This window comes from Lycium barbarum, chromosome 9, assembly GCF_019175385.1.
Source record: "Lycium barbarum isolate Lr01 chromosome 9, ASM1917538v2, whole genome shotgun sequence".
NCBI lineage: Eukaryota > Viridiplantae > Streptophyta > Magnoliopsida > Solanales > Solanaceae > Lycium > Lycium barbarum.
Genome location: NC_083345.1, coordinates 874,439 through 898,360, shown reverse-complemented (window position 1 = coordinate 898,360; position 23,922 = coordinate 874,439). Strand labels below are relative to the sequence as shown.

Below are 23,922 nucleotides of genomic sequence, written 5' to 3'. Positions count from 1 at the left end.
ATCAGTTGGAAAATTTGAAGATATTAAGGGCAGTTGAATATACAATTGATATAGCGGATGTGTTATTACAGAAGTGTCCTAATCTTCAAGAACTTGGTATCACTATTTTTCATTTTTTTGCGCGGATTGCCCTTCGTTTGGGGTGGTCTTTAAATTTTGCCCCTCAAATTTGTGGTCTTTAATTCCTGCCTTTTAGATTTGTGGTCTTTAAATTTTGCCCTTTGCTTGGAAAGATGGGCGAATAGATGAAGTTCTGGGTTCGAACTCCCGCTCAGGCATAAAATAAAAAAATAATTTCGCAAGGCAGGACTGGGGGAGTGTATGCCGAATCCAACATACAATTTTTAAGAAAAAGTTAAAGTTATGCCGGATCCAGCATAACTAAAAGTCTACCCCTCAAGGCAAAGTCTGCCCCTTCCAGACTTTTAGTTAAACATAACTAAAAGTCTGCCGGAGATAGTATACAAAATTTAACTAAAGTGTACAACATTGTCAGCTACTACAGCATAGTAAGTCTTTTTTTAATATATATTACCAAATAAAACATTAGTCATACACCGATAAAGTTGATATCTTTTTCCACTAAAGCACCGATAGGAATGAAACATTAGTCATACACCGATAAAGTTGATATCTTTTTCCACTAAAGCACCAATAGGAATGAAGCACGATTATCAATTAGTAAAGCTGCTTTATTAAAGCACTAGTTGCTGTTTACCTACCATTAATGAAGTAGTAGTGCAATAATTCAGAGATTTAGCTCATAGTATACTCGATCTATTTGTGCCATTAAAATCTCAGAATCATCTTTTGATCTCCTTGGCCATCTCTTTGGACTAGACACCACCTTATTGCAGATTCCATTTGTGATCATTGAGGTAACTTTTGTGAATCCATTATTAATTTTCCTACTCTCTAAGGTTTTTATGAAAATTTTCAAGAAAAATTATTCATTCACTGGACTTAGTATATAGTATCACGTTAGCAGAGGGCTGGCTCATCAAGGATTTAAACTTTATGGGTTCTAATTCAGATTCTATCACAATTCGTTTGATTTTCTGGGTTCAAAATCTATTATTTGTACTTATTTAAAATGGATTTTTTTAGCACATATACACGATTTGAGCCCAAGCTACGGGGTTCGGATGACCCCGTGCTCCACATCTGCCCCTGCAGTTGCTAGCATAGATGGTTTGCTCCTACAAGAAATTAAATTTGATCTTCTGCAGGTACTTCAATTAACTTTCTCTAATCTCAGTTGGTGCGTGACATTTGAAATATTCGACTATGTCTTTGGTTGGATCTGAAGGTACTTTTCATTTTGTTTCAGAAATCTGATGTTTTTATTATTAAAAAAAATGTTTTTCAACCAAACACCAAGAGTTCGAATTAGTTTTCAACCAAAAAAAAAAAAAGATGCACTCATGTTAATTGAACAGCACCAAAAAAAAAGATGCCCTCATGATATCTATTACTTCCAGTCTTATTTTTTCTGTATTTTTGTACCCTTTTTCGGCTGACGTGACACAAAAAAAAAATATAGGTGAGTGTAGCAGTAAAAATAATTTTTAAACCCCCACCCACCCGTTCTTCCACATCCACAAACCCTTCTTCTTCTTCAATAAGAAAGAACCCATTGAAGAGTACAAACCATTTGCAAATCGAATCGAGTTTTTTTTCCTTTTCTGAATCGAGTACAACCTTTTCCTTTTTATGGTTTGATTTGCTTTAAGTTTTTTTAATTGTTTTTCCGTGATGTAAGGAGAGTAAAAATGAGGGAATCGAAGTTGTTTGGAGCTGGAGGTGGGGGTGGCGTGAGGCGTGAGGGCGGAGGAGAAGAGGTGAGCTGAGGCGGGGTGCTAATTAAATGGAGAAAAAGAAGGGTTCAATTGCACTTTAAAATTTTAAAAATTTCATGATTCTTGAACCCAAATAGGTTGTTTTCTTGAAAATATATGTATGATTGATGAAGAAATTGAACGTGGGTGTGTTAGTGGAGGAATAAAATTGGTTTTAATTGAGGAAGATATGAGAAAGAAAAGAAAAAAATCTTGATTCTTGAACCCAAATAGTTTGATTTCTTGAAAATATATGCATGTTTGATGATGAAATGGAATGTGGGTGTGTTAATAGAGAAAGAAAATGGGTTTTAATTGAGGAAGATAAAGGAAAGAAAAAGTTTTTTTTTTCATGATTCTTGAAACCAAATAGGTTGATTTCTTGAAAATATATGTATGTTTGATGATGAAATGGAATGTGGGTATGTTAATTGAGGAAAAAAATGGGTTTTAATTGAGGAAGATAAAGGAAAGAAAAAGATTTTTTTTTCATGATTCTTGAATCCAAATAGGTTGATTTCTTGAAAAAATATATGTATGTTTGATGATAAAATGGAATGTGGATGTGTTAATAGATGAAGAAAATGAGTTTTAATTGAGGAAGATAAAGGAAAGAACAAGAAAAAAATCATGATTCTTTTACCCAAATAGGTTGATTTCTTAAAAATAAATGGAGAAAATACACAAATACCCCCCACGTATACTCGGATTAATTATGACGCACCCAACCTTTGCGGGAGACCGATTACACCATGGCCTTATTTTTTTTTATGTATTTTTGTACCATTTTTCAGCTGACGTGGCACCAAAAAATTGATATCCAGTTGCACAGCACACTCTCCGCCACATTGGCACCACATCACTGCCACGTCAGAGCCACTTTTCCTTTCTTTTTTTCATTTGATTTTTCTTTAATTAATTATATTTACACTTTTAACCTCTAATTAACCATTAAACTCTCCATTAATTTTGTTTTCTTCATCACTAAATCCTTCTTCTTCTTCTTCATTTCAAGAAATTCATCAACCCATTTTCTTCGTCCATTAATACACACACATTCAATTTCATCATCAATCATAAAAATCTTTTCAAGAAATCAACCAACCCATATTCTTCCTCCATTAACACACACACACATTCAATTTCATCATCAATCATAAAAATCTTTTCAAGAAATCAACCAACTCATATTCTTCCTCCATTAACACACACACATTCAACCCATTTTCTTCCTCCATTAACACACACACATTCAATTTCATCATCAATCATAAATATCTTTTCAAGAAATCAACCTATAGGGGGGCCCTGAAATGAAGAAGATGAAAAAGAAGGGTTTAGTGATGAAGAAGATAAAATTAATGGAGGGTTTAATGATTAATTAGAGGTTAATTAGTGTAAATATAATTAATAAAAGAAAAATTAAATAAAAAAAAAAGGAAAAGAATATAAAATTAAAATTTAGAAAGTTCCAACGTGGCAGCGAGTGTGCAACACTCTCCCTTGTGCAATTGGTCATCTAATTTTTTTGTGCCACGTCAGCCGAAAAAGGGTACAAAAATACCAAAAAAATAAGACTGGGGGTAATAGGTCGCCCGCAAAGGTTGGGCGCATCATAATTAATCCGAGTATACGTAGGATAAAATAATAATTAAAAAAAATTCTTTAGATAGATAGAATCATATTAGAGATTAAGGTTGACATAGCTAATGAAATTTGGCGCCTTTAATTCTAAGTATATTAGGAATTACTTCATCCTTATAATTTGTTTGCAACACTACTCTCATTTGGCCCGTGCTTCCCGACGTTAAAATCAATATGTAGATATTTTTTCTGCTCTTGCGTATCCAAAAGACGTCTAAATTATTAATGTAAAAACGTTTTTGAAAGTTAAAAGAAAATATTATAAGTATATATTTAAAAAAAAAAAATCAAACAATTGAAAGCTTTTCTAGTTTCTATTTTACTATAATTTTTTAATAGTAAAGTCTCTGAAATCCAAATCAAGCTTTTTATATGTTAAATTAATCTCATTTGTTTCTTCAAATTGAACCATATTGGCTATAACTTATTTTTTACTAAAAGATATTACAGTATCCAATAAATATAAAAAATATTTGACGCGAAAATAGTGTTTTATGATGATATCAATAAAGTTAACTTATAAATAAATATAGATAATTAAATATCTTGATATTGGAAGATACTTTTATAGATGTTCCTTTCAAATTAAACCACACAAAAAATACTGAAAAGTCAATGAAATTAAATTGTTTTTACTTTAAGCTTTCTTTTTTACTTCCAAAAGATGCATGTTAAAAAATAACATTTTTATTTTTCTTAATTTAATGAACTATTTTATGAAATTTACATTGTAATAACTTTTTTATTCGAACTTAAATATTTTGTCTTAAATATATATGTTGATTATTCGATATTTTGCAAAATACTTTTATATTAAAAACAGTAAGAAAATATATATATATATATATATATATATATATACTTTTTGCAATCGTCTAGTATTATTACTGTTTGGAGATCAAATTGTATTTTTAAGTACAATATTTTTTCAAACATTTTCATAGTATATATAAAAATAACTTTTTATGGTTTCTCTTTTAATAAGTAATTTATTTGATTAATTTTATGTTAAAATCTTGCGCATGTAAAATTTGACTAATTTAACTACCGTACTTTTGAATTCATTTTTCGATTGAGACGGATGGACTATAATTTGCATTTTGATACATTTTTAAAGTATTTAACGATGATATAAGTTATTTGTATTTATTCTTTGAATTTAAAACTTAATCCTACTTTAAGTGAATTTTTTGTTAATTACTTATGTTTGTCAGCATGTACGACACAAAATTACATGAGATTTTTTTTTTTTTTTTTTTTAAATTTACATTTAATCGGACAAATAAAAATATAAAATAGCAAATGATAAATGGTAAATAACATCAAAAAATAATATTATAAGAATAGTATTTTAATTCTATAATTAAGCCTATATTAAGGTAGAATTTGAATGACATGATAATTCTTTACATGTCTACAATAAATTTTAAGGAAAAATATTGGTTAAAACAAATTAATTATATTTACACATAAAAGACTCAAATATGTATGAGTATTCTTTGTGAGGGCCACTGTAACCTTATATAACCTTATTTGCACATAAAAGACTCAAATAAGACTCAAGTGGTTATTTTCCCCTTTAATTTCTATAATCCCTTCATCTTACACCATCTATACAACACCTAAATTCGATTAAGGAACGAATAAAGACTTCACGATCAGAAAACTAAGACTTGCTCAACATACTACCAGTGATCGACAACATTATTTACGGGTAATAAACCACTAGAATATGTAACAATTTTTTATCTAGGAACCAAGAAGAAGAGACATAAAAGCAATTAGCCATTTTCCCTTCTTAATAATTTTCTGCCAAATATTCTGTTCACACCTTGCTCCTATTGAATGTAGTTCTCGTGATAGAAGAAATCAAAGAATGTAACTTTAATTTCTTGAGTACCATTAAAAAAGAAGAAAAAAAGATAGTACAACTCATGTTAACTAAACTGTACAACATTGTTGGGTTGAATTAAAGTGAAAATCTAATATCATTTCCCTTCTGTTTAAAGAAAACTACTACAGCATAGTAAGTCTTTTTTTAATATATATTATGGAATAAAACATTAGTCCCACACCGATAAAGTTGATATCTTTTTCCACTAAAGCAATCTAGGAATGAAGCACGATTATCAATTAATAAAGCATCTTTATTAAAGCACTAATTGCTGTTTACCTACCATTAAAGCATCTTTTGTTGATCCATTATTAATTTTCATACTCTCTAAGGTTTTTATGAATTCAAGAAAAATTATTCATTCACTGGAATTAGTATATAGTATCACGTTAGCAGAAGACGGGCTCATCCAGAATTTGAACTTTATGGGTTCAATTCGGATTCTATCACAATTCGTTTAATTTACTGGGTTCGAAATTTATTATTTTTACTTATTTAAAATGAATTTTTGTTACCACATATACACGGTTTGAGCCCAAGCTAGGGGTTCGGATGCCCCCGTAACATGTGCTCTACACCCGCCCCTGCAGTTGCTAGCATAGAACAAGAAATTAAATTTGATCTTCTGCAGGTACTTCAATTAACTTTCTCTAATCTCAGTTGGTACGTGACATTGGAAATATTCGACTATATCTTTGGTTGGATCTAAAGGTAATTTTCATTTGTTTCAGAAATTTGATGTTTTCTTATATAAAAAATATATTTTTCAACAAACACCAAGAGTACGGATTAGTTTTCAGCCAAAAAAAAAAGATGTACTCGTGTTAATTGAACAGTACCAAATTTCTTATATTATTTGCCCCCAAAAAAAGGGGGTGAAATTCAAGTTTCTACCGAAGTAGGTCCTTTTATATAATATTTTCCTCTGTCTTAAATTAGCTGTCATGGTTACTAAAATAGTTATTTCAAATTATGTATTATGCCAATTTTTAAGCAAGTTATTACTCTCTTTTTTACCCCCATAGGTTTTCGGAATCCGCTTTCAATTTTAATTTTAATTATAATCTCTTTTGCTCCTTTTTAAGATTGGATCAGAATTTTTACCCCCATAGGTTTTCGGAATCCGCTTTCAATTTTAATTTTAATTATAATCTCTTTTGCTCCTTTTTAAGATTGGATCAGAAAATTGAAGATTCTAAACAGGCAAAACAGAAGTCAAAATTACAAATTGGTTTCCCTAATATCTTCATGAAACCAATTTGTAATTTTGTCCATTTTTGGGTTACGAATATACTAAATATGATAGAGGACGAATTTGTGTCATATTTGAAACCACAACAGAGTTGTGTTTTACAAGTCAAAACCTCTTGGGAAGTTTGTGCAATTTCCCATAACAAAAATGGTACATAAGGTGTATATTCTTTCACAAGCATTATAGCTTCTAAACAATAGATATTCAAAGACGTTAACGGAAATGTTACTTTTAATGAAACTAATATTTCAAGAGTTGGTGAACTTGCAGGAATTTTCTACTTACTCTACAGAAGATGGCTCAACATGACATTGACCATGTGTTAGATCACCTAAGAATGAGAGGTGTTTTGAGGAGAGGTGATTTGAGGAGAGGTGATTTGAGGAGAGCTGATCTGATAACCCTCATATATGAGATGCTTGAAATGCGGCTAAGATTGTTGAGAACCTTTATAAAGTACCATCATATTCCTTCGCCTGAATCCTTAGTCAAAATCACAAAGATCGCCCTGTGGATTGTGAAAATGCTTCCCCGAGTATTTGATTGGCCATATGACTGTGAAACTGACCTTGATCTTGAAAGGATGGATTGCCTTGACAAGGACCTAAATGATGTACTAACGTTGCTGGAATCCATTGAAGATAATTGGAGTTTAAGGTACAATTATGAGTTGAATGATTCAGATCTGTCGGAATATATGAATTGCCTTGACAAGAACCTAAATGATGTACTAATGTACCTGGAATGGACTAGGCCTGACGATTCTTTGACGGATGAAAGGATCCTTGGGATAAATCTATTTAGAAAGCAACTGAAAATTGTTCAAAAGAAAATGAGATTTTTGGGATACTTATACGTCTCAGAGATAAATGGTTACATCGACCATGAGAAACTGGAAGGTCTGGAGACCCGAATTCAGCTCATGGCTGACAATGTGGGAGACTTCTGCCTTGCTTTTTTGAGTATAAAGGAGGAGTGGGATGTAGATGATACATCTAATATCGACAGTAAACCTCCTTATCTATTAGGCTTGATTGTGTTAGTGGAGCTCGAAATGAAGAAGATTTTTCTTGGTGAGCTAAAGGCTTCAAAGTTTACTCAATCAAGGACTTTCAAGGACAAGAAATTACCAAAAGGATTTGCACATCATCTCCACAGTCTGCTGATGTATCTCAGAAACCAAAAGCTCCAGAACTTTCCTAATAGTGTCTCTGCTCAAAATATTGATGTGGCAATAGAGTTCTTGTTGGTATTTCTTGATGCTGATGTGTCAAATCATGTTATCAATGGTACCTGGTTGAATGAGGTTATGGAAAAGGTTGGAGCTATAGCGGGTGATGTTCGATATGTAATTCAAAAGCTTCTTCTTAGATCTATAAACGAAGATGACATTAGCAAAATAAATATTTGCTCGATACAGATATTGGAGAAAACTAAAGATCTGAATGCACAAGTGGAGACGTACTACAAATCCTTAAAATTCACTCCATCTCAGTTCCCCATGGTTGGTGGATTGAGCTTTCTGGATTCTGTTTTGAGGAAATTGAATGAGATGTCGAAATCTGAATCAGGTTTAGTTTTCGTGATGAAACCTGATATTAGTAATTTAGTGAAAGAACTATCATCTCTTACATCCATTTTAGAGAAGGAGCTGTCATCTTTATCATCCATTATCAGAGATGTCGCAAAGGTCCACCATGAACATGAAAATCTTAAAGATCTTCAGAGGCGTACTATCAATTTGGCATATGAAGCTGAAGTTGCCATTGACTCTATTCTTGCACACTATAATGCTTTTTGGCATATTTTTTGCTCACTTCCTACAATCTTAAAAGAGATCAAGCACATTAATGCGGACGTGACTGAGATGTGGTCGGCGGACGTTGCTCTGAAGCCTTACTATGTGGTAGCGCCAACTAAACATCTTCCAACTCAACATAGCAATTCTGTGAATGATGAGGAGGTAGTGGGTTTTGAGATAGCAGTAGATGAACTAATTTAGTATGTGACTCGAGGAACAAGCGAGTTAGATGTCATCCCTATTGTTGCAATGGGGGGACAGGGAAAAACAACTTGTGCTAGAAAGTTGTATAATAATGACATCATTGTTTCTCATTTTGATATTCAGGCATGGTGCATCATTTCCCAAACATATAACCGGAGGGAGCTATTACAAGAGATTTATGGTCAAGTTACCGATTCCAAGGACAAGAGAGACGAGGATGACATCCTTGCTGACAAGTTGAGGAAAAGCCTAATGGGAAAGAGATATCTCATTGTATTGGATGATATGTGGGATGGTATGGCATGGGATGACTTAAGCCTTTGTTTCCCTGATGTTGGAAATAGAAGCAGAATTGTAGTAACAACTCGACTTGAGAAAGTGGGTGAATATGTCAAGCACGATACTGATCTTTATTTCCTTCCATTCCTCACACCAGATGAGAGTTGTAGATTGTTGCAGAAAAAGGTGTTTCAAAAGGAAGGTTGCCTGCCTGAACTTCAAAAAACGAGTCTAGCAGTTGCAAAAAGATGCAAAGGATTGCCTCTAGTGGTTGTCTTGGTAGCTGGAATAATCAAAACGAAGAAAATGGAAGCTTCATGGTGGCGCGATGTCAAAACGTCTCTACTTTCCTCTCTTGGTGGGTCTGAAGATTATAGTCTTTCAACTATGCAGTTAAGTTATGACAACTTACCCGATTATTTACAGCCTTGCCTTCTTTACATGGGGATGTTTCCGGAGGACGAAAGAATTCCAGTGTCTAAATTGATAAGTCTATGGATCGCGGAAGGTTTCTTGCAGAACATTGAATCTGGGACATCAATGGAAGAGGCAACTGAAGATTACTTAATGGATCTCATCAGCAGTAACGTGGTAATGGTTTCAAAGAGAGAATATAATGGTAAAGTCAAATACTGCGAGGTTCATGATGTAGTGCTTCACTTTTGCTTGGAGAAGAGTAGAGAAGAAAAGTTTATGCTGGTAGTCAAGGGAAATCGTAGCCAGTTTCAACCTTCTGATTGGAACGAAAGTCGAGTGAGCTTCAGTTTCAGTGAAGAGCTATCCAAGTTTGCATCTCTGAGCTCCAAAACACGGAAGCCTTTCCACCAACACTTGAGGTCACTGATAACAACCAATTATGCACGATGGTATGATTGGAGTCCCTTACACGGTGAATTGGGACTTGTTAAGGTCTTGGATTTGAGTTATGGGGTCTTGGATTTGAGTGATGTTTGGAATCCCTTCCATCAGTGTACTAAATTGAGACTTGTTAAGGTCTTGGATTTGAGTTCCTGTGAAGTGGGTCCTTTGTCTTTAGCCACATTGAACCCACTAATTCATCTGAAGTACCTCGCAGTTGAAACGGTACATTTCGATTTTCATCCAGAATCACATCTGCCCCATTTAGAAACTTTTATTGTGAAGTGTTTTAGGGGGCTTGCAAAGTTACCAGCGAATTTTTGGAAAATGGAAAAAATAAGGCATGTTGAGATTAATTTGAAGAATAAGCAGGGGATCTTTGAAGAATCCTCTAAATTGGAAAATTTGAGGTTATGAAGGAACGTTATAATTGAAACTGAGGATGTTGATAGCGTGGATGTGTTATTAGGGAGGTGTCCTAATCCTCAAGAACTTGAGATTACCTTTCGGTCCAATGATTCTGATATCGAGGATTATTCTGATGTCGAGGATAGCGAGGATGATTCTGATATCGAGCATGATTCTGTAGAGATTTGTCCCAAGTTGGAGAGTCTTACCCAGCTTCAAATACTTCACATTTACTTTCATCGGTCCTTAATTGTATCAGAGTTACACTTGCCTTCAAATTTAAAGAAGTTGGTACTAACAAGGACTCGTATGGAAATCACGATTCCTATCATTGCGAAACTACCAAGTCTGGAGTATCTCCAATTAAAACGTTCGGAGTTTCGTCTACATGAAGAGTGGTGCCTTGGAGATATCACGTTCCCTAAACTTAAGTTCTTGAAACTAGTGTGGTTACGTATCTCAAGGTGGGATGCCTCAGAGGAATCCTTTCCCCTGCTTGAAACACTTGTTATAAAAAGGTGTAACAATCTCGAGGAGATCCCCCCTGGCTTTGCAGATATTCCAACACTGAAACAGATTAAGTTGATTGACTGCTTCCAAAGATCTCTAGCGGATTCAGCTGTGAAATTTAAGAAAGAAGTCGAAGAGATTGAAGGATGCGACCGTATTGACATCATTAACAGAGTAAGTAGAAACAAATTCATAAGTGCTGTTTTTGAGTATCTACGTGCCTCTAATGTGCGTATCATATGTTCAACAGGATATGTTTGGTGGTATCCGGAAGATGTGAGTCAAGCACTTGCTTGTACCAACAACATGGTATTCTTTCAGTATTTTCTTTTTCCTTTTTCTAATTAGATACTTGTTTTCTCTTAATTGCTCCATCTTGATGTCAAACTAACGAGGTTGTGTTTGAATTTGACAACTGCAGCAAAAGCACCGGCAGAGTGGATGGAGTTCTTTCTTCTGGCCATGCTTATGCTGGCTGGGTCTATTATGCAGCAAGAAGAAACTGCCATCTTATATTGTAACAATACTAAGGTTATTTTTGATTCATCAGCATAGACTAATGCCTACTCGGAAGAATTTTGTCATTTTTTTTTCCTTCCTTCTATATGTTTCAGATGGTCTTCCACTGTGATTTTGTGATGCCCTCTATAAATATCATCACTTCCTTATGCAGTACTATAATTTTAGAACCAGTCAAAACATTGTTTCTATTTTTTCTTTTGTAGCTTTGTGGTTGTTTTCCACTTTAATTGCTATAATTCCTTCATCTTGTACCGTTTATGCAACACCTGCAAAATTCAATTAAGGATATAAGTACAAACGTTATTCTCTGGTTGAATATAACACCTCCCAATCATCAACCAACAAACTTAAAATTTTAGCAGCATAGAAAACTAAGGTGAATTTAGAGATGATACTCGAAGGTTGATTTGCCAGTAGAATAAAAGGCTTGATAGGCGCAGGGCCGTTGATTTAGGGCCCCTAAAAGGCCGTAGATCTTATTTCTTTGGAACTGTTCTTCGTATATACCTTTGTGGTATAGAAGATTTAAACTCCAATGAGGTGTCATTTTGATGGAGATTGCATCCCTTATGATTCCCTCAGTAGTTGGGAGTCACTGACACACAGAGTGGCAGATCCAGGATTTCTAAATTTTGGGTGCTCAACTATTTCAATTTGAAAATTGCTACTTATACAGTTATACTGGGTGCCTAGTTAATATATTTGTATGAATTTTTAGTTTTTTCTTAAGTAATAGTGTTTGTCTCCAAAAGCAACGGGTGCATATCATGCACAACGTAAATCCGCCATTGAGTCTGAGCAACAACTGATGAAGCATGTCAAGGATTCGATTTTGTTGAAGGATGAAGGCTCATTTTTAAATATGACATCTTGAACCTTTGATCACTTAAAGCTTCTAGGAAAGCCCTGATAAAGGAAGACTATATTAAATAGGCATTGTTAAGCATCACGGAAGACAATATATTTGGAAGTTGAAACCAGATAAGGCCATTGACCTGAGACCTTTTTTACTAACTTCACATCATTGTGCTCCTCCAAAGTAGAAGAAATTTGGAGAGGCCTAGACATGACAATTCAGAAGAACTGTTCTTTTATTTTATAGGAAATGTGTTATAGGTACTTGAACTCAATCAAAAGGTGCAAAGTGTTCTGGAAAATGTTGGAGAAGGATATTCGCGTGAACTCAGAGCTAATAATTGCTCTATATTTTATGCTTATGGGACTGAGTTATTAAGTGTAATAATGATTAGAAAGGTTTTTGTTTTGGAATGGGATGACGCTAATACGCAAAAGATATCGTTAAAGAAGTTTCACATGGAAGATTTGAATCCTGTAAGTAGTCCGATATCAATATGTGAAAAGTTGAGTAAAGATCATGATGATGTGCAGCTATTGGTATATATTTTGGATTGTGTATCTTCACATAAAGCTCAAAAGGCAAGAGACAACAGAAAAATCTGCATTGGAATCCCCACTTGAAAAACTTGTTTTAAAAAATCCCCTTTAGCTTTGCAGATATTCCAACACTGAAACAGATTAAGTCAATTAGGTGCAAAGAATCTCTGGAGGCTTCAGCTGTGACAATTAAGGAAGAAGTCGAAGCTATTGAAGGATGTGACCGTCTGAACCTGGTCATTATCAAAGTAAGTAGGAAAATACTCCTATGTGTTGTTTTCTAGTATCTGTGTGCCTCTAGTATGCAAACGATGTGTTCAATACAGGTTTTTTATAGAAAGCCCCAGAAGCTGTGAGTCAAGTGACCATGTTTCAGTTTTTTCTTGTTCCTTTATGTTTTTTCTAATTAGATGATTGTATTTTCTTAATTTCACCATGTCGATCTCAAACTAAGTAGGATTGTCATGAATTTGAATAGACAACAGCAGCAAAAGCACACAGAGTAGATGGATTCTGTCTTAGCAGATTGACACTACTACTGATTTGTATCATTACAGACTCATAACTGGGAGGAATTTTGTCATGTTCCTCTTTCTTCTGTTTTTTCCTCTTCAATAGCTATTTATGTATCATAATTTACTAAAACTACTGTCTTATTCAAGTTGTGTCACCTAAAATGGATATGGAATAACTGCCACATCAAATATACACTTTTAAAGAGTTGGTCCTAGGATCAACATCCAATATTACTTATATTTGGTGTTTGTAACAAACCAACATATACATGTTTGACATAAAGTTTTCACATTTCAGTAGTTAGTAAGAAATCCAGAAAAAATGTCAAGCACTGTCAGGCAAGTCATTAGTTGCAAAGGTGTGACATTTGTTTCATTCCATTTCATATACATAATGAAAACTTTCTTTTTAACAAATATCACAAGCTAGATCGATTTTTTCATTTTAACTCCTTCGGATAATGTAGGAGCAAAATTTCAGTCTTTCCTCGCATTCTTGGACATGAAGCAGCAGGGTATGTTGTTTCAATTAATTGATTTGAAATTTCATCATTGATCTCTCAAGGGTACTAATTAAATTTTGTTGTTTTATTGGATTTTGATCGTCTCTTAAGGATTATCATTGAAAAGGGAATAATGATTCATGATGAACAATCAAGGTTCTCATCAACAGAAACCAACCTCTACCTTTAGTGAGTACACTTTAGTTCTGTCTTGTTCTTTCTGCTATGTTTAAGGAATCTCGTTATTCAACTGATCCTATTTGATCAGCCTGCTTGGCTGAAGGAGCAAGAATATCGCTGATGGTTCAAAGATAAGTTGTGTTGAAGAAGGTAATTAAGTTGTACCTACACATGTGCCGATGCTTTAAAACTTGATATTTATCACTTGAATCTTCAACATTCTTGATCCATAATCTTATTTAGTTCTTTCCCTAATGGATCAATTTGCAACCAAAAAATGAAAGGCAGACACGAGTCAAAATTGATCTCCTTTTCTTGGATTCTTGCTTGCTTGATCAGGTAATTGCTGAGATGACTGATGGCAGAGTCAACAGGAGTGTGGAATGTACTTGCCACAATGAATCTATGATTACAACATTTGAATATGTCCATGATGTATGCTTTCTGTTCTGAAGAACAAAGTTCAAGCAACTGAGTTTCTTTCAGTTCTTTAGTTTGTCTGGATCTTGTAGTTGGTGATTTGAGTTGCAATTCAAGAAGTACTGTTGTGAGGTTTTTCAGAGAGAAACTTTTGCTTTTATGCTAATAGTTTAGCTTGAAGGTAGTAGCTACAATGTTGTTGATTGTAGGCTGATAAGTGGTTAGGATTTAGCCTCTTGGATTATGATTGTTTTGTAACTTGAAAACTGTTCATTGTTTTAGTGAAGTGTTTTGAGAGAAATCCCAGAAATGGGTCGTGATTTTTACTCCCTTGAGTAAGAAGGTTTAAAATTCATGTCTTATTTACATTCCGCACTTGTTACGTGAGTTAATAGAACCAGTATCGAGAACCTAGTTCTAGTGATTGAAGGTGTGCTGCTGAACGTTTTAGTAAGCAAACTTTTAATAGGTCGGAGATTTATTAAGACACTGTTCATCACTCATAAATCCCATTTGCTCAGATCAAAACAGTGCAGAGTCCAACGACTTTCAGGATTCATAATAATGGAAAACAAAATTCAGTAAGCATAAATGAGACTGCAGATATATATATATATATATATATATATATATAATATGAAGGAATAAAGGATCCAATAAATTTGACGCCTATGTCCAACCAATTAAGTGAATTTAACTAAACTTATGAAACACGTATCGATTGATCAAAACCCGAGAGAGTCAGGTACATCAGAAATTGTTTAAGCAAGGAACTCATTGATATGCATCATCTATTACTATTAGAGTTGCTACCACCAGTGCTATCTCCGATACTGAGAAGAATTTGGTCATCTTCCTCCTTTTTTCTGTATGTTTCAGATGATTGAAGACCAATATCAAATGGTCTTGCACTGAGATTTCTTGATGCCCTCTATAAACGTCATGCCTTTCTTACACAACACTATAATTTTAGAACCTGTTAGATCATTGTTTGCTTTTGTAGTTTGGTGGTTGTTTTCCCCTTTAATATTTATTTTCCCTTCATCCTACACCTTTTATGTATGTAGCACCTGCAAAATTTGAGAAGCGATATGAATACAAAAGCTTTTTTGTTTCCGGTTGAGTACACAATCATCAACCACAAATTTTAAAATTCTTGCAGGATTTAAAATTTTGACGAATTAAAGGATGTACTTCCGGACAAAAGCTGTATTGAAAAAGGTTTTGATGGGCGCAAGACCTTTGATTTAGGCCCTAATGCCTGATACCAAATGATTTGGAGGAAATCTATCTTTGTTCTGATGGTGGCGTCAATCTGATGGAGGTTGCGTCCTTTGCAACTTCCTTCGGTGTTAGGAAGATGATTGATGGTTCATCTTGCACATTCAAAAAAATTCGCATAACGAAAAATTGGAGATTTCATCAAACTCTTCCAGCCCATAAAATGTAGGAACCGATGTGTTCCTTCAAAGTAGAAGCAATTTGGAGAGGCTTATACCAGTCAACTAAGCAGATTATCTTCTTTTATTTTATAGGAACCCACAATATCTACGTTAACATTTGAAGTTCACTGCAATATAATTTTCAGTCAGCACTATTTTGCAGGGTCCAAGTAAACTGATTACTGATATATCAGTCAGAGGATAATTGCTTCAGAGATGGAATTTTAAAAAAGAAATACAGCAAAATGGTGAAAATGGCAGTATAAAAACCAGCAACTAAGAGCTACCAAACAGAGAACAAATTAATGAAGGAGAAATATTGCAAATTTGTTATATGTACGTGAATTCAGTCAAATTTTGCTAAGTGTTGGATGAACATTGGAAAAGAAATATAACATCTTAGGAACTTACTGCATTCCTTTTAGCACCAGGGCCATTTTGCATCCCTCCAAGTGAAGCAATGATGTTTTGAAGTTGAATGAGCTGCAACAGCCGATTGATTGTTCTGCGTCTCAAATACAAACACTGGACAGCATTGAAGATTCTCATCAGATAGTACGGCTTCTCCTCTGTATCTAGGGTTGTAGTACCTTGGATGTTGCAAGAAAGGAACACCCTTCCACCAAAGCTTGAGAGCCTATGATGTATATAGAGAAAAGGAGAAAGGGAATGAAAGTCATTCCTGTATTAATTGTTTAACCTGAAATTCACTTATTGGGTCAAGCAATCAAATACTATATGATACTAAGGCCACAAACAATATGACTAAGCCAAATTTAGTTGATGATTTGATAATGTAAATGTAACGAAAATAACTTAAAGACGATAATGAAGTAAATAATCACATTGAAACAATAAACAGATAGAAAGAGTGATTCTTATTGATTACGGTGAGCTGATCGATAGCCAACAGTAGTAACGAGCAATGTATGAACAACGATTGTGCTACAGTATTTGGATATCAGTATGTGTCAATGTGTATCAACGTGTGTTAAAATGGTGGGAAAAGGGTGATATTTATAGGAGTAAAAAGAGCAGACATCACAACTAGATTCAACCATGAAAATAGCTGCCCACTGAACAAAGATGCATTAACAGGTGCTTATTCAAACTGTCACGAGAAATTCAGATCTATCAGCAACGAAGAGTATAATATCCTGAATAAACATAATATCAAATATAATGGAAAAGTGAGTCCACGTGTATTTCTTGCATAAAGGGCTACCTGCCAATATATCCAGAATGCAACCTTGTGAGGCATTAGCCAGAAGAATAAAGCTAGATCAGTATGCATGGAGGAAGATACTCTTTTGGCCATCAATGAAGCTGAGAAGTAGTCACCATGTTTCGGATGATTTACTGATATTGTTACAAATAGATTATCCCCGGGTATATTTGTTTTCATGGTCCAAGTTCCTAGCATATCCTGCAATCAATTCCACAAAAACTACTATGAATATCAACAATTAAGTTCAATTCAAAAATAAGATGAAATTGATGGCCAACTGATCACCAAATAGTAAGTCCCGAAATACCAGGATTAGGATAGTAGGAAAATCTCCGGATGGTAGCCAAGCTATGTACAACGACAACAACATACCCAGTGTAGTCGTATAAGTGGGGTTTGGGGAGGGTAGAGTGTACGCAGACCTTACCGCTACATTGCCAGCCATGTGGCAAGGGTAAAAGGATCAATAGCTTGTTCAGCCTCATTACACTAGTTTAATTGTACTTGTCAGAGACCGAATGTCTATGCTTAGTTCATTTTCTCTTTTGATTAATAATGTCTATGCTTAGTACTGCATCCTAAATTGTACGTCAACCTTTGCTCTTGCCTCAAAATAATGTCCGTTTTCTCTATATCCCAAGATAATATCCACTTCTCTTACAAGGAAGGTTTTCGACCATATAAATATACCACAAAAACTAAGAATAAATTCACTTTACTAAAATAAATTCACTTTACTGTTTTTAACACAACGTTTTTTTCCATTTACATCTTCAAAAGTCAAAAAGTCAATATATCAACATATGTTCCCTCAACAAATAGTAAGCAATTCAGACTCTCAATACTATGTACAAGTTAAACTAAGACATTTAATTTCTATAAATAAAATTAAGAACAAAGATGTCTTTTAGCCAACCTGGAAGGATTATATAAAGAAAATGAGGGGCAACCACAAGTACCCAACCACACTGCATATAGCAGTTTTAGTAATGGCAGGAAACTTTAGAGACAGTGTCAAAGAGTTCTGATTTCAGTTTCTGCAAATGGTCGTGTAACCTTGGACGACACAAAAGCAAGGACTTGCCACCAAAATTGTATAAATGCCAAAAGTATCTTGGACCCAATAAAAGGCAACATAGCAAGTTGTATGAAATTCTGAACCAACTCAACCTTTACAGACAACAACTTTGAGGCCTGTATAATGATAACAACATAATCTCTAAAGAGAAAGTAACATAAAATATCGGCACAAAAGATGGAATAGGAAGAACAAGCTCCATGAACAATATGAGATAACAAATCAAGAGCATTACATTGATGTTATGCATCATTTTCAAAGGTCACCAAAAATCAGATTAAGCTAGAGATAGATGTAAGTAAAAAAAAGGCAAGGTCACTAAGATGGCTTACCATGAAAGGACTAACATGTAGAGCTTTTGCAACTACATCTGAATTTGGGTTGAACAAAAATGATACTCTTTCACCCCATGGGGTGTTAGTAACCTGAGAAAGAATTCAGTCAGTAAATAGCCAGAATCTTGATATATAATTTGACTTTTTGATCTAAGAAAAATGAAACTAGACATGTAGCAGGTGGAAATTAGCAGAGGCAAAACAATTGGGTACAGTAGATCTTTCTTTTAATTTGCTAAGGGTAAAAAGTGTGAGGAACCTCTTAAGTAAACAAATTTTGGTTGCTGATATTAGCCTATGGATAGTACACAGGCACTAACTCTACAGTATTTCAATTTAGGATTTGGTTACTTGGCAATTAGGATGATTCACCTCAGCAATGCATTTCTTCAAAGTCTGCGAGGAGCCTTCAATATCATAGCAATAATACAAACTCAACGGGTTTTGCACATATCCCACACTGGGCGGTATTGTCAACAAGAAACTGCTTTAAAAAAGACGAATATCAGTCCACGAGTCCATAGCACTAAAAACACTTCAACATATTACAGTTTTTGAACTATCACATGTCCGATTTGGTGTGCACAAGTGATACTTTGTCCATGCCAATGTGTATTTCATTAAGACGCCAATAAATGGAACTTTATTTTGACTTTAAAACTAAACCATTATCTAAGAAGAACCAACCATGGAAAACATATCTCTTCCCCTTCAAAGTGAAACTGTTGAAAATGAAAAGGCAGGCAGGTCTGCAACTAACTCAGAATAATATGATGTTTTGAAAGGAGACGCTTAGTATTAGAATGTCGCAGCGATGATAGTTGCAGTTCAGCCGATTGAACAAATGCCGCATAATATCACAAAGAAGATAACAAGTTCAATTCAAGCGAAAACTAAAAAGAAAATGTCCCCTAAGGATGGCCTAATGGTAGAAGAAGCTGGAGTAACTCTATTTGAATCTCAGCATAGGTGACACGAGGTGAATTCTATCTATCTGTGGAACGAACTACTTCTCACCACTAAACCCATAGCCTCATTTGTTTTATGGGGTCATAGTTAATATATATGTATATTTCAGAGATTTTGCATAGTATACCTTGTGAAAAATTAAAGTTAATTTTTTGAAAGAATAAATATCATAGATATTTAGAAGAGTTTCTAGAAAGTTATATTGTAATATCTTTGATATATATACTTAGGAAATGTCTAGAAATTCTAGACACTTAGATATTTGTAGTTGAGGGTAGAATTATCTAGATCCTTTTGTATCTAGAATAATATCCTTTTGTATCTAGAATAATATCATGATAGTCTAGAATAGTGGTAGGAGATAAGAGTAACTAGATTTTTCTTATTGATGTATCTAGAATAATATCTAGAATCATCCCTAGACAAGTATAAATAGAGGTGACCTTGAACATTTGTAATCAAGCCAAGCCAACCCCAATTGTAAGTCATTCAAGCCAATTCAAGAAAGTCTTTCTTCCATAACCAAATTCTCCTTTCATAACTTCCTCTTCTTTAGTTGAATCTTCCGATCTTAGTTACGATCTTGAGCTAGCAGAAGGCCTCTCCGATTTACCTTTCTTCTGCTATATTTCTCTACATGGTATCAGAGTCATAGCCATAGCCGTAGTTGGCTTCTGGATTTTATTTCAAGATCGGGTTAGTGGTAGATTCAACTGGTTTCTGTATATGGATTTAAGCGGCCGTGTTAATGGACTGAGGATGGAGTTGTTGAATCAGTCCAATCACAAGGTATGGAAGACATGTATGGAGTCATACCTTATGGGAGAGGATTTGTGGGATGTTGTTAATGGTAGTTACACAAGTCCTCCTATTGACGGACCGGAAAATAGCAGTGCATACAAGAAGTGGAAGCAGATCAATGCGAAGGCGGAGTTCATCCTGAAGAGGTCTATCTCTCACAACTTGTTTGATCATATTATAAGGTGCAAATCAGCTCATGAAATTTGGAGGACCCTTGATCGTTTGTTCAATAAGAAGGAGGAAGCGCGGCTACAGATCTTGGAGAATGAATTGGCTAACACCATTCAAGGTAATCTTTCTATTGCCGAATATTTTTTGAAGATTAAGAACTTATGTTCAGAGATCTCATTATTAAATCCGGATGAGGCTATCTCTGAAGCACGAATGAGAAGAATTATCATTCGTGGTTTGAAGTCAGAATATATTCTTTTTGTTACATCAATTCAAGGATGGGCTCAACAACCATCCTTGGAGGAGTTTAAGAATTTGTTGTCATCACAGGAGTTACTAGCCAAACAGATGGCTGGTGTATCGATCAAAGAAGGGGAAGGAAATGCTCTTGCAGCTAATCGAAGGAATCTTAAAGTAAGGCAAAAGCAAAATGGCTCAAGAGAGATGGCGTATTCTCAATTCCAAGAGGGTTCAAGCTCTCCAAGACAGAAGGAGGAGTCTTCTAATTATGGGAAGAAGTCTATTAAATGTTACCGATGTGGTCAAATAGTACACATAAAAAGATATTGCCAAATAAAAGAGAGCAATATGGCTCAAGTTGAGAAAGTTGCTGAAGAAGAAGAAGACTGGGGAAGGTGCTTCGTAGCTGAGACTCGAGCAGTAGATGCCTTAGCTTCCCTCAATTTCAAAAAAGACCGGATCGTGGATTCAATAGATAATACGGTCCATTACGTGGAGAAGGAAGGCATTGGTGTCATCAACAAAAAGCAAGCAGATTCCGAAGACGTTCAGACTGGTGATGTGGCAGCTGCCATCGAGGAAATCAACGAAGTAGATCCTGAAATTGGTAATAAAAGTCTGGACGTGGAGGATGTTGAAGTAGATCCTGAGCATGAAGTTTCTGAAACTATATATTACAATGGTGACCATTCTGGAGAAAGCATTGAGGGAGTTGTAGTGGAAGTTGAAGTTTCTGGTCAATCATCTGCCATATCAAGGTCAATCACTAGCTCAGATCAAATGCTAGAAGCAGATGGAGAAGCCGACAGTCAAATAAATGAAGAGGTTGACCTTGAAGGCTCAATTTCATATGCAGATACAAACGGTATGATTTTCGGAAGCTCTGAAGCTGCCAAACAATTTATTGAGGACCTGGAAAGGAAATCTAATAGTGGATCCTATGCTGGTATTGAGGCTTCGAAGGAAAATCATGGTCAGATCGTCACCGACTCGAGTGCTTCTCCAGATATCACAATTGTTGAGGAGCTAAGAGAAAGGGGGAGTCTGGACACTCAAGAATGTGAAACTCAGTATGAAGATGATTCACATGGTTCACAAAGGCCAAAAACAAATATTGTCAAGTCTCTCCGCTACAGAGATGAAAATTTTATCAAGATGTATTCATGTTTCTTTGGAGACCCAATTATTAGCAGAAAACCATCAGCATTTGAAGGAAGCAGTGTCGGGCAAATATTGTTGAGATCTTCACCATGGCACGCTCAAAAGCTTCGTCTGAGTTCTTTCACGACAAGTTCGGGATAGCTTCCAAAAAATTACTTTAAGGGAGAGTGTGAAAAATTAAAGTTAATTTTTTGAAAGAATAAATATCATAGATATTTAGAAGAGTTTCTAGAAAGTTATATTGTAATATCTTTGATATATATACTTAGGAAATGTCTAGAAATTCTAGACACTTAGATATTTGTAGTTGAGGGTAGAACTATCTAGATCCTTTTGTATCTAGAATAATATCATGATAGTCTAGAATAGTGGTAGGAGATAAGAGTAACTAGATTTTTCTTATGGATGTATCTAGAATAATATCTAGAACCATCCCTAGACAAGTATAAATAGGGGTGACCTTGAACATTTGTAATCAAGCCAAGCCAACCCCAATTGTAAGTCATTCAAGCCAATTCAAGAAAGTCTTTCTTCCATAGCCAAATTCTCCTTTCATAGCTTCCTCTTCTTTAGTTGAATCTTCCGATCTTAGTTACGATCTTGGGCTAACAAAAGATCTTCTCGATTTAAGTTTTCTTCTGCTATATTTCTCTACATACCTATGGTTCAGAGCAGAAAGTTATGGGTTGCTAAACACCAATTTAATTTGCAGACCACTCCTCGCTTCTCCTCTAAAAACACCAAAATAGAAGTTAGACAAAATATAATGGTTGCTAAAATTGTGATTTAATTTCTCATTAGCTGCTAAATTACAGCAAAATACCACTCTGCCATCTAGTTTACAAAACATGTACATAGACTGTATACATAGTGTATAAAGTATACTAAATATACATATACAATACATACCTATACATACACATAATATCCATACCTATATATATAATATACATAACTATACATATCTATACAATACCTACACAGCCAAAGTGTATAGGCAGTGTATACTTCGGCCATATTTGGTAAACTAGATGGCCGAAGTGTACGTTTATGTAAGTGTCCCTAATTATTATGTATCCAATACTCTATTGAGTTGAGCACTTTCAATATTTTATTATAAAATCTCAACCATCTTCCATCAAATTTGACCACAATCCAAAGTATATCAGTCTGAATGTCATGTCTATTAACTATTATAATCAATGACCCATTTTTTTCTCAATTGCACTTCTCATCCAGGAGTATCCCTCTTTTGTACTATTTCTTACTTATCCCTCAGCAAGCTAAAATGCACAAAGAAGACGAGCAACACTTACACGGGACCAGTGGTGCCAGAAATGAGTCTAGCTTGGTGAGCAGAGAGATGATCAGATGGTGGATTAGAAGCATGGTCAAGGTCAATGAGTGCGTAGCGGACGGGGTACTGGAAGGAATGATGAACGGGACGAAGTCTTTCGTGCCATACAGTTCCTTCATAAAGAGAAACAACAGCGTCGTCGTCTGCTCCGCCGCCAAAGAGAGGGCGGAGCAGAAGACGAAAAGGGAGTAGAAGGGAGAGGAGGAAGGAAGTGATGGAAGTTGAAAGTAACGAGCAGACAAGATAGACTAGTTCCATCTCTTATCTCTCAAATCTTCTTGGTTGGACAGCTTTTAACAGATAATATAGCACTAGTATTCGTTCCGTGGATAAAATTAAAGAATATTAATCATATTAAAATATAATTTATGAGATATTTTTTACTTTTTGAGAGTCAATTTGTTTAAATTTTAAAGCTAAATTGAAATGGATTAACTCAATATTTGGAAATTAATATTTTATTTGAAAACTACATGAAAAATAAGTTATAACTTTTACCATATCAATTTGGTAAAAAAATATATCTCAAGATGATGATCAAAATTCATGCAGTTTGAATGTTGGAAAGCAAAAAGTATACATAAATTGGAATAGAGGAAGTATAAACTTTTGTATCCAGATCAAGCATTTACCGAACTTACAAACTATCCACACTATGAATAATTCAAATCATTCGCGACAAATAATTTTCTTGTTCCAAACATACGTTGAGAATTCAGCGTTCAACCTCCATTAACTCTTATTTTGAATTAGTGGTATCCTTCAGAAAACTTCTCATCAACATTCTTGATCTCCTACTCTACCAAAACCTGGTGTTGAAAGGATAAAAAAGAAAAAGATCAAGAAAGTCAATCATCTTTATATCATAATTATGCAAAACAACATAAAATCAAGAAACTACACATGTAATACAGATT

The 23,922-nt window shown here is 34.7% G+C and overlaps 1 protein-coding gene and 1 pseudogene across 6 annotated transcripts; one reads left to right on the top strand and one right to left on the bottom strand.

Annotated features, from left to right (window-relative positions):
• The first annotated feature begins 576 nt into the window (after positions 1 to 576).
• On the top strand, positions 577 to 14,549 carry LOC132609576 (putative late blight resistance protein homolog R1B-16; annotated as a pseudogene).
• LOC132609577 (uncharacterized) lies at positions 11,288 to 23,290 on the bottom strand. Of its 6 annotated transcripts, XR_009570881.1 has the most exons (7): positions 22,965 to 23,289; positions 18,679 to 18,793; positions 18,304 to 18,396; positions 16,891 to 17,091; positions 16,077 to 16,302; positions 15,464 to 15,599; positions 14,898 to 15,293 (listed from the first exon to the last, which is right to left on the bottom strand). XR_009570881.1 is itself a non-coding variant. In XM_060323627.1 (6 exons), the coding sequence occupies exons 1-5, from the start codon at positions 23,261 to 23,263 to the stop codon at positions 16,087 to 16,089; spliced, it is 924 nt and encodes a 307-aa protein (XP_060179610.1). In that variant the 5' UTR covers positions 23,264 to 23,289; the 3' UTR covers positions 11,288 to 11,476; positions 16,077 to 16,086. The 6 variants fall into 6 exon arrangements, 5 of the variants coding, with proteins under 5 accessions (XP_060179610.1, XP_060179608.1, XP_060179611.1 ...); XM_060323627.1 differs by lacking the exons at positions 14,898 to 15,293; positions 15,464 to 15,599 and adding an exon at positions 11,288 to 11,476; XM_060323625.1 differs by lacking the exon at positions 15,464 to 15,599.
• Between the last annotated feature and the right edge of the window lie 632 nt (positions 23,291 to 23,922).

What these genes read in the sequence shown, in the direction of transcription:
- LOC132609577 (XM_060323627.1), bottom strand. Translation starts at nt 23,263, where the DNA reads ATGGAACTAGTCTATCTTGTCTGCTCGTTACTTTCAACTTCCATCACT. An exon ending in TCTGGCACCACTGGTCCCGT is followed by an intron (nt 18,794 to 22,964) that starts GTAAGTGTTGCT and finishes TCTTTTTTAAAG; the next exon opens with CAGTTTCTTGTTGACAATAC. An exon ending in CATTCTGGATATATTGGCAG is followed by an intron (nt 16,303 to 16,890) that starts GTAGCCCTTTAT and finishes TATACATCATAG; the next exon opens with GCTCTCAAGCTTTGGTGGAA.